This window comes from Diadema antillarum, unplaced genomic scaffold, assembly GCF_040938485.1.
Source record: "Diadema antillarum isolate AM-2024a unplaced genomic scaffold, OU_Dant_1.0 seq00002037_RagTag, whole genome shotgun sequence".
Lineage (NCBI taxonomy): Eukaryota > Metazoa > Echinodermata > Echinoidea > Diadematoida > Diadematidae > Diadema > Diadema antillarum.
The window spans coordinates 169,157-180,404 of record NW_027272689.1 but is presented as its reverse complement, the minus strand read 5'-3'; the positions used below and the strand labels follow the sequence as shown (position 1 = coordinate 180,404).

Below are 11,248 nucleotides of genomic sequence, written 5' to 3'. Positions count from 1 at the left end.
CCATGTTCACGCAAGTGAATGTAAATTATGCATAGGTTGTAGCCAACATTATTTCTGAAGAGAAGAAATGTTTTCAGTACTAGTATTCATCAGACCCTTTCATTCTCTTATTCTCATCGTAAACACATATTGCATACAAATCCCCTGAGATTAATTCACAGTTAAACTCTGCAGCTTGCTAGGCATTGGAATTACCACTCTGCCTGTTAATAATGGTTTGTGCTATTATTAGCTGTTTCAACGAGCATCACATGAACAGTTTTTCTTGTCCGTGTATAAATTAAACTGGCACCTAACTCTTGTATAATAAGAATAATGCACCAGACATGGAATTTTCGGAAATCAGTTTCGGACATACAAGCTGATTTCCAACTCATCAAACACAAAAAATGGTTTCATCTAAAAGTGATGGCATATCTATGATAAATCATATCTCTAGTTTATCTTAGAGCAGTGCACTTTCTGTTTTTAAGGTGAAGTGTATTGAAGAGAAAGACAATTTGATTAACAGAAGTGGTACTTAGAATGCAGATCAATAAAGATCTGAGCAAAATTTCACCACACCAGTTATGCCAGGAAACCATCTCTGCACACGGGTCACAATGAACAAAGTGAGTTAAACATCATGGCCAAAGATGTGAACCACTGTGGGGGGTTAAAAAACTGGATTTCTTTTTTGGTGTGTGAATGTAGAGCCTTATCTACTTTCCAGCATGCCCCCTAATGCAGTGTGGAGGAGGAATTAAAGAACTAAAGTGAAACTTATTTACTCACAATAGGTCTAATGATTTACATGCACCAGTTTATAGTAAACTCTATCCTTGTCAAATTGTAATCAAAGGAAGTCTTTGCACTTGATAGAGTTCATATACAATTGGAATACTTCTCAAGACAGTCATAATAATTATTTTTTGTGTGATACAAGGCTGAACTTTGGGTATAAAGTCTAAAGATATTACATGCACTTGAAAAAGAAAAGAAGAAATAACTTGATTCCCTTTGTCTTTCTTTACTACAAATAATTTAATGAATCAGAATATCTTGAAATATCACAACTAGAATGCTGATATGTAGCTCTTTCAAAGGTGTATGAATTTAGTTGTGTTCCTCTACTGTACATAATATATAAAGGCTGATAGGTGTACAATGTGTAAGCTTTCTTTTTATGGTTTTTGCAGTAAATACTTGATGAAAAGGACTATGCTTGGATGCAAAAGATAAGTTAGCTTGATATAAGGATGCTCTCATGTCAATGTGATGCCACTATTGTAAAAATATTGTTTCAAAAAAGAAATAGTGAAATATGATTGATAGCATGATGGAATTACAATACACATCCAATGGTACAGACGTACCACAAGATCTCTTGATTTCTTGTAAATTGCTTTCAAATTCATATACAGTAAATGCAAGGGCAGTAATCTCCAACCAATAAAACATGAGTATGCATTATTCTGAAATATGCATTTTCTGATACAGGTTCATTCATACATTCTGATATGAAAACCAGCATTAACTGACACCTAAAAAAGGTTTGACGGCATATTGCAGAAGGGGTAAGCAAAGGAGAGTGAGTCTGTTGAGAAGGACATAATATCTTCAGTCTGGATGAAGTGTTTTTGTTGTTTGGATGTTTCTGTGACTGAACATGGAGGAAATATAATATATGAACACAATGAAGGCAAGTCACTGACTGGCCTTGGTTTCCAGTGTGTGTCTGTGTTTGCTTGTGTATGTACATGTGCTTCAAAGAGAATATGGAATTACTTGACCAGCATTGTGATATATGACTCCCATTTTAACGAACACGGTTATAACGAAATTCCGGATACAACGAAGTGAAAATTCAGGCCACAACATTATCCACTCCATGTATTTTTATTGTTAATTTGTTCGGTTATAACGAAAGAAAACTGCCGTTCCCGAGGACTTCGTTATAGCCAGAGTCTATGGCTGTTCAGAAATTAGCACTACAAATGATGCCTATGTGCTTGAAAATGTCAGTCTGTGGACGTATCCCTCTTACACATGGCAGTTGAAATGTAAAATTTGATGCACAGTTGCCAAGCAACACAAGTTCTGTTTGTTTTGTTTTGTTGTTGTTTTTTGGGGGAGTGTGTGTGTGTGTGTGTGTGTGTGTGTGTGTTTTTTTTTTATGGATATCTGCAATTGCAGAATAGAAAGAAGTAACAAGTAACACAAACAGCAGGGTATATACTGTAAAACAAGGAATGTTCGCATGCATTTCAATTTCGTGAATTTCGAGAGCCAAAATTCGCGAAATTAAAATGCATGCGAAAGTTCTTGTCTACACTATATGCATTAAATGTAAGAGGCAACTGGCGGAAAATTTCGGCTCCAATTCGCGAAAATTTCATGCCGCGAAAATATCATGTTTTACAGTATGTATTTCAAGAATGCTTTTGAAGCCAGCAATAGCCCTGGTACCTGGCAACCCTACAATTTCAAATTTTGCATATTGATATTAAGTCATGATGTTACCCTAGAAACTTATGCTGCACATTTTGTTCCATGTACACACATTCCCCTAATTTTCTTGCTAAACTGTCCATTACCTTGGTTTTTTTTTTAATGTAAATTTAAATTGAGCACACCACTCAGATTCACTGCAGGAGTAACAACCAAATGTTTCCTCCATGGTTTCTCATGACCAACAACTAAGATGTACAAATAGGTTGCCAATGACACTGAAAGGGTTAAGTAGCTTTCTTTCTGTGTCTCCTAGGGTGCGTTTGAGCGCTCTAAAGTGAACCAAAGCGAACTGAACTAAAGCGTTCCGTACCATACCATGCCAGATTTGGAGCGTTCGAGCGCTCTGTCGAGAAAGCGTACCTCACAAGTTATTTTTAGAAAAGGTCACACATTTTTGTAGCAAGAATGTCATGCACCTGGTACCTGAACTACTTACAGCTGTCCCGAACAAAGAGAATGATGTCTTTGCATTGTGACGTACGCGCATGATACGCGCATGCTTTACAGCGAACTTCTGGTACGCTTTTGGTACGCTTTTGAAGCACATCGGGAAGTGGTCCACTTTTGGCTCGGTACAGTATGGTATGGTACACTTTAGGAGCGTTCGAGCGCTCCTCTGGCGCGGGTACTTTACGGTACAGTTCGCTTTAGGAGAGCACTCGAACGCACCCTTAGTCACAGGCCAATTTGCTAGCACCACATCCAAGTCCTTTGTTTGTGTAATACTCAATTTTAAGAGAGTAAGGACAACAAGTTTAATCATTTGTACAAAATGGACTTTATTTACAACACTGATGATTGTTTCCACTACCATCTGCAGATTGGACATCTCACCAACAAAGAGCCCCTCACAATATACAAAATACTGGCAGATAAATTGTGGCTTTATCTACTGAATGCTTGTCAACTGTGGTTTGCATACCACAATGTCAATTGAATGACATCAATACAGTGGGTAAGGGACGAAGTAGGCCCTACCTGCTGTAAAGAACTGGAATATGCCTAGAAATCAAAACAAACTTGCTAGGGTTCACAGAAATCTTCTGCATGCAGGTAGTTTTGGATAAAATTTAAGCAACCCTTTCTTTTCTGTTTTGTGTAGCCTTTACTGAAAAACAAACAAACAAACAAAAACAGAACAGAACAAAAGGAAAATGTTAATGATAGGTATTCCAAGAGAAGAAAATGTACTCCATATGTAAAACCTGCTTTGTCTGAACACTAGAAAAGACAGACAAGTGAACTACTGGGGACAAATTGATGAATATTAAGTTATGACCATATATATGTTAGTAAATTGCCTTATATGGATTAAATGGGTACCTCAATAAGACATTAACTTGGTCAGTAATTGACATCACTTTGTAAGTGAAATGCTACTAATTCACACATTTTCTCCGTAGACATACACTGTACTTTATTCATAAGTCTGCTTGACTATTACATTTGGGGCATGATGTTATTTCACAATAAAAAGAAAAGAATTATGAAACTGTTTTATAAAGAGATCAGGGGCCCCTTGCATAAAAGTTACTATTATATTATATTAACTTCCATGGAACTCTTGATTTTGATTGGCTGTTGAGTATTGTTGCCATGGTAGTTACCATTGAATGGCAAAGTTACCATAATAGTAACTTTTATGCAACGGGCACCTGATCAGGTAATTCAACAATGTTGCAATTGTTTCAAATACCATTCACAAAATAATGAGATGAGAGTAACGACTACCGGTACCTTTGGGGTCAGGCTGGCTATCAGCCTTGAGATTTCAACTTGAAGATTATATTCATGGAGCTGACATGAACATAAAATGATGTCCTCGATGGAATTTTAGCCAAACAAACTAAACAGCTCTTTGTTATGGCAACCACGGAACAAGGATAATTCCGGAGTACGGCTCAGCCGCAGTGACTGGTGGACAAACAGATTCCCCGTTGAGACCGACGGATGTGTGTCCAGCTTTGGCGATAAAAACCCAATGTCAAGGTGTGTGTGTAAGGATCGAGAAGACTCCTCTTAGATACTTGTTCAAGGGCTGCCTCCAGCTGGTGAAGCAAAATGTGGGTGGGGATGGATGGATCCGTGACACCCTCCGCTACACTCTGGTGAGAACATTTTACTCAAATTTGTGTTCCTTGTAGCTCTTATCGTAGCTCGTATCATATCAGCAAACACTATCCAAGAAAGTTTCTATCCAGCAACTGTACGCTATGAATCAGTCGGCAGTCCAAAGAGTTTGATGCTGCCGGCATCCCTGGATCTGTCGTACTTGTCCTTGTCATCACATGCAAATGCAAGGAGATATCTCTTTGGGTGCCAGGCCACAGTGAATGTTGGTGACTCACAGTTGACTTCAGTTATCTTTTCACCTTTGATAAACACACATGATTTTAAATACTTTACATTAGTTTTCTGCTAAAATTAAGTGAAAAAACAAAACAAAGTCACACAAATTCAGGGAAAAGTCAAAAGTGGACTTAAACCTAGAGAATGACAGATCTGACACTTCTATACTCGGATGTACTTTCAGAGAAGTGTTGCATTTATGGTATAAACTAAGGGACAGATTGGCTGCACTTTGCCTTAGTGGGCAGCATATAAGCAAGCAATGGGAGGAAAAAAAAAAAAAACTTCTTTCACAGTTAGCTGGCTACAGCAGCACCCGCCTCCACACAATGCGTTTGTAAATTGCTTCATTACTGGCATGCTGCCATCTATGGTGAGGGTTTGTCAGTCTTGAAGAGATCTTTGATGCCTCTACACGGCAAGCACACAACTACATGTGAAAGAAAGCCCAGCATTTTGTAGATGGGGACCACACGCAGTCAACTCTTTTTCAACGTTTTAAGTCGTATATATTGAATTTTATGAAAGTCTAAACATTTTGTCGGACCAAAATGTGGAGAACGTGTGTCAATTACATCATATACATGTATGTGAGTGGAATTTTGCCTATGCTAAAGCTTATTTTCTGGTCCAAATAAATTTAGATTTTAATCAGGTAGAGTTGCCTGTCAAAATCTTCCCATGAGCAGTTACAATTGTATTGCTTGTCTTTTCTTTCTTGTTCGCTAGGTTGCACAATCTTTCCTTGGCATACTGTAAAAGCTGTTATTTTTGCAAGGGCTTAATTTGTGCAAATTTTGCAAAATTTAACAACACACTAAAACATTGCCACACACAGGGTATAAGTGCACTTACTACATAGTCTCGGCGTCAAATTGCAAAAACAGCATCTTGCAAAAACGTCGGTGACCTCTTCATTCAAGAAAATATCTGTACGCGAAATAGCTTTTACCATATTCAGACATCTTAGTTTGGAAAAGAGCAGAGCAAGCAAATTTATATTTACTATGTGAAACAAAAGTCAAAAATTTAAAACATCCATGACTTCAAGTAATGCAATTAAACATACCTTACCAATAAAATTGTACAGTACACAAAGTATTGCATTGTCTTACCACAATTGTCACTCCTGGAGATGCTAATTTCAGCATGATGAAACTTACAGATGAGAGAACCCCTGAGTGATGAAATATACAAGCCAATTGTACAAATACGATGTACATATACATGAACTCAAATCTCACCTGTTTCTACATGAGCAATGTCGATTATGAGGTCCTCAGAGGCAGAAGCCAGTAACTGGCCGTCGTGACTGAAACTCAGGGCTCGAACCGGCCAGTCGAGTCTGGAAGGACACAACGTATCCAAACAATTTACCCGGTATCATGGTGGCATGTGTTAAGATACAGACTGACAGACTTGTTTCCAAATTTTACATGTAGGTTTCATCTTTATCAAAGAACATCTTTTGACTCGTTTCAATTTGGTCACATGGTCCCAAAAGATAGAGGCAGATCAATTCTTTCCTCATCAAATAATGCCAATACATACATACATACATACATACAGAATTGTGGTGTCTTTGAAATGGTTTCTAGCTTTGCTTTTAACACAGTACGGCAAACATGAAATGTTTTGGGATGTAGAAATTTTCTTGAATTTCACCCTGTACTAAAACAGCACAAAAATTACACACAAACACTTTTGGGAGATCAAGACACCCTTTTCTTCACAGCATAAAACAAGTGAAGCTTACTAAAATTGAGTCAGTGTGAAGGAGTTTTGATTTTTTTTACAGAATACTGGATGTCTTTTTGAAGGCTGTGTATTTCTTAGCTTGGCAAGTTGTGCAAAACATATAAATGAGGAGCAAAGAGCAAAAATACACTCTTTCCTACCTTGAAAATGTTCTGACACAGACAAGCTCAGGAACATCCCACAAACTGACCAGGGCATCTGCACTCCCCGTTGCAAAGTACTTGCCGGTCGGGTCAAACTCGATACAGATACAGTTGGCCGGGTGGGCATTGAGTTCTTGCAGTTGCTTCAACTCTGGATAGCTGTGGAAGGGAGAGTTGAGAAAGCAAAGAAAGCAATGATATTCTGCCTGGAAGTTTACACACAGACTTCTGGATGTTTTCAACATTTTAGACATGTCTTTGTCATCTCAATGTAGTACAATGCCCTTTGCATTCATGACAAATATTAAGTGAGTGAAGTTTTACTGAAAAAAAAAAATGAAAATACAAAGTGATTCATATTCATCATTTGATTTTTCTAGAAAGAAAATGCACTTTCCTTGACCTTTGACAGGAATGGAGTCGACCTGTTTACAAGTGTTCCATACTCTTTGGAGTTACATAACAAAAACTTCAGTTCTGCTTCTAAGATACCTTCAAGTCAGTCCACTCGTCATGTAACATGTGCATATTACTGTAAAAGTGGATATTTTCGTGTGACTAATTTTTCGCGCTTGGCCGGGTCGGAAGAGTTTCGCATGTTTTTAATTCCGCGGAATCAAGACATCACGCACAGGCACATATGGCAAGCAAAAATATTCGCGTGCTTTTATTTTCGCGCTAGTTTCTGGTTGCGCGAAATGCGAGAAAATTTGAACACTGCAAAAATTTCCACTTTTACAGTATTTGCCTTTGGTCATTTTTGTTAAATGCTAAAGTCATACCCTATATTGCCTCAATTTATTTTCTGTCACTACTTCACTATGTGTTTTATGGACATACAATACAGGATCGATTGTTTTAAAGCTTTTGATCTTGCTATGACGTGAAGAGTCAAAACACTAGTAATGTCTGCAGGGATGTCAACCTTGTAAACACTATTGCAGTATTCTGGGGGGGGGGGGGGTGAGGGTTGCACAAGTTTATTTGGGCAGAAAAACAGTATCTTTACCTTCAGTACAATCAACATGTTTAGTAATACAACTTGGAAAAAATAGTATTTTCCATAAAACCAGCAGCATGTTTGACATAAAAACAGTGCAAAATATTTTAAGAGAGCAAGAGTTGGCATTTCTGTGTCTGAGCATTTTGGCTTGCCACTACATAGCCAAACTAAAAGACACATGTTACATAATAATTAAAGTTGGCCTTGTTCATGCCCTTAATCATGCAACGTGAATCGTTACCTCAAGATGTTGATACAACCGTGGCCATTGGTGAGAAAGAAGAGATCACTGTCATTGTTCCACGAGATCTCATTGACCTCGTACTTGAACTGCTCCTCATTCAGGATCTTACTCGACTTGACATCGATGAAGGTGACCAGGTCATCCTTGTTGCCCACGGCAATGTTGTGGCCGTTGGGACTCCAGCAGATGTTGATGTTCTCACCTGATAATTGCAGACGCAAAACAAGACAGCCAACATTACACTACTACACTCTATCTAATAAAAAGGATGTAAATGATTGATAAAATTTGAAGTTTACCAATATTTTAGCAGATTGATATAGAATTACATATATGCATCCAGTGAAAATCATTACAGTATACACACAAAATATATAGAGGGAATATAAATCATACAGATAATTACATAGAGAATATTGCAGACTTTGGGCAAGCAATGCACTTGTTTAGCATTGCTATATGAAGACAACACAAAAGTAATTTTTAGTCTATTTTTCATTACTGTCAAGCCTCATGAAACATTTCTTCTTCTTTTTTTTTTTTTTTGTAATAACCTGAGCTCCTTACTAATTACTAACTAGACAAGTTTGCTCATTAATCACCATAAAAGCACTGAAATGGACAAAAATTCAAACTTGTTGACATCACACTGCCTAGAGATGAAAATAAAAAATGAAATAAAAACACCTGGTCTGCCGAAGTATATCTTTACAAAATTAAAACCCACCCTTCGTTTGTATGGTTGAGACTGACTTTCCAGACCGTGTGTCCCAAATTCTGATGGTCTTGTCTCCCGATGCTGTGACAAAAGTGTCTGGGTTCCTGGGATGCCAGCACAGTTGATCCACACTACCTGCATGGCCTTTCAGAATCATTTCCCTTGTCTGAAGAAAAAAAAGGATAATTAGATAGTTCCAATCAAAATACTGCAGTATTTCACTTTGGTCTATGCAAATTTAATAAACTTTTATCATTATCATCATTATTCATATATTATCATATAGACAATAATATAAGTGTTATTACATTTTTACATCTGAAATCATTTGACATCACCATCAACATCACCATCGTCATCATTATTCATTTATTGTATTAAAATATATGAAAAAAAAAAACAGCACCAGATATCACACGCCCTTCTTCATCAACATCACTCCGCAGACATTCTCACAAGCTCTTTTATTCGGCAAAATCGTGAAATAGGCTCCACCGCAGTGCCTGGTACCCGTGCGTTAGCATAGCTAGCAAGCAAGGTTAGGTTAGGATTAGGGTTTTTAATAGGGTTAGGTAGGGTTGTATTTATGGTTAAATTGGCCGTTAAATTAGTCGAGGGACATTAGGGAGGCCTAATTCCGAGAAGAAAGGGAGGACGAAAGATGCTATGCTGCGGAAATTGGCCCCACCGCTGTATCAATCTCGTGTAAAAGCTGACGAACCTGTTTAGTGGGGCTGCATGCATTCACGAGTATACTGTGGAAGAAAGCCCCACCGCCGTGCTTATCTACCGATGAACGCCACACAGTGGGGCTGAATTCACGAGTGTATTGGTTTTAGTATGGACACGCAGTGGTGCAGGTGGGGCCTATTTCACGAGTATGCCCTTTATTCCATATATATGCACGAACTGTTGGCTACCAAACATTGCATTGACCAAAGGACATTCTTCCCAGACACAATCAGACTGTGGACTGCTCTGCCCCAGGATATCGTCAACTGCACCATATAGCTCAGTTTCAGCAAGTGGTGCAGGAAATTCAACTCCGCTCGGCGCTACTCGGCGCTAACGTTAGAGTAGAAGGGAATGCTGGCGCTGGTGGGGTGTTTTTAGCAGCACCGTAAATTTACTGTAGAAAATGTTCAGGTAACGCGTAACGTTAGTTATTTTGGTTACCGTTACGCGTTATTTTAACATGCACTGTTGTCTGTACACATGGTACATAAACACGTCCACACCCACCATGCCTGCCAACAGTACTAGACTAGTACGTAAGCGGACAGGCATAACCATAATTTATATTTGACCAACTGCGACCAGTCGAAGTACTCAGTATTAACTGTGTGAAGCGGATCGCGCGGAGGAGCGCCCCGACGTTAAATGGTGACCGAAAATACCCTTTAATTTTTATAGCATGTGTTTACAAGCTCTGAGTTTGTCAGCAACTCACCATCCGATCTCGATCCAGAGTGAAAACGCTCACATTTCTGTCGAATGAACCCGAAGCTAACATTCTTCCATCACAATTCCATGCGACAGAGTGTACTTTCGAGGCATGAGCGCCATTGTGCTCTTTGGTTCGAGAATTCCTTTCAAAATGCTTGCGCAGTCCGTCAACGGGAGAAGCCATCTTCACTTGCTTTGCATCTTTTGCACGGTAAGCACTATTTGGGCACCCGTCCCGCTTCATCATGAATATTCATCAGGCAGTAAGATACTGTACTAGTAAATGGCAGAACGCTGGATACGTGCAAAACGTATGGCCGGGAAATGTAAAAATCTCGAAAAATTGCATCAACGGGGAATGTTAAAACGTCTCGCCGGGAGATGGAAAAATGCTCAGTTTTGCCGAGAAATGTAAAAACGCTGCCGGGAAATGAAAAAAATATGTATTTCAACGGTATTACGGATACATGTAGGTGATGAATATTCATGATGAAGCGGGACGGGTGCCCAGATAGTGCTTACCCTTTTTTTTTTGCACTTGCTTTAGTATGGTGTCTTCAAAAAGCACAAATTCTTTTCCAAAACTTAGGAAACCAAAGTCCACAACATATAAATGTGGAATAAGTAATAAGCAGCAATATTAGTAGAAAATATCAGTGAAAGTTTGAAGAAAATAGGGCAATCCGTTCAAAAGTCATGAATGTTTTTTAGTTTTGATGCCGCCATCGCTGGATGAGACTAATTCGCTTCATGACGTCAATTTATGGACAACGAAAAACATACGGAATTCCACAAAATGTCATTTTTTAACATTCCCTCGACTTGTTACTGACATATGCAAAGAGTTATATTATTTCTGAGGGGAGATAAGTCCAGTGCTTTTCATAATGATAGAAATGTGAAAATATGATGAATTTTCTTTGTAATTACATTCTTTAAGTTGTTTTCCATTAAAGTCATGAAGTGTATAGTACTTACCGGTAGTTTCCTTATCTATAGTGAATTTAAAGTAAAAGTGAATAATGATTTACTAGTTTTAGCTAGACTTGTTTGGTAATTGCCGTAATGTTTGAGAACTTTTAATAAAAATCAAA

At 38.3% G+C, this 11,248-nt stretch overlaps 1 protein-coding gene across 1 annotated transcript; it reads right to left on the bottom strand.

The window, feature by feature from the left end:
• Positions 1-4,229: 4,229 nt before the first annotated feature.
• LOC139713721 (THO complex subunit 3-like) lies at positions 4,230-10,344 on the bottom strand. Its single transcript, XM_071625426.1, has 6 exons — positions 10,159-10,344; positions 8,718-8,874; positions 7,988-8,192; positions 6,741-6,902; positions 6,087-6,187; positions 4,230-4,865 (listed from the first exon to the last, which is right to left on the bottom strand). Exons 1-6 carry the CDS (start codon positions 10,336-10,338, stop codon positions 4,705-4,707), a joined length of 966 nt encoding a protein of 321 aa, XP_071481527.1. The 5' UTR covers positions 10,339-10,344; the 3' UTR covers positions 4,230-4,704.
• Positions 10,345-11,248: the final 904 nt, after the last annotated feature.

What these genes read in the sequence shown, in the direction of transcription:
- LOC139713721 (XM_071625426.1), bottom strand. Translation starts at nt 10,338, where the DNA reads ATGGCTTCTCCCGTTGACGGACTGCGCAAGCATTTTGAAAGGAATTCT. An exon ending in TGTGTCAGAACATTTTCAAG is followed by an intron (nt 6,188 to 6,740) that starts GTAGGAAAGAGT and finishes GTGTCCTTCCAG; the next exon opens with ACTCGACTGGCCGGTTCGAG. An exon ending in CATTGCTCATGTAGAAACAG is followed by an intron (nt 4,866 to 6,086) that starts GTGAGATTTGAG and finishes TGTTTATCAAAG; the next exon opens with GTGAAAAGATAACTGAAGTC.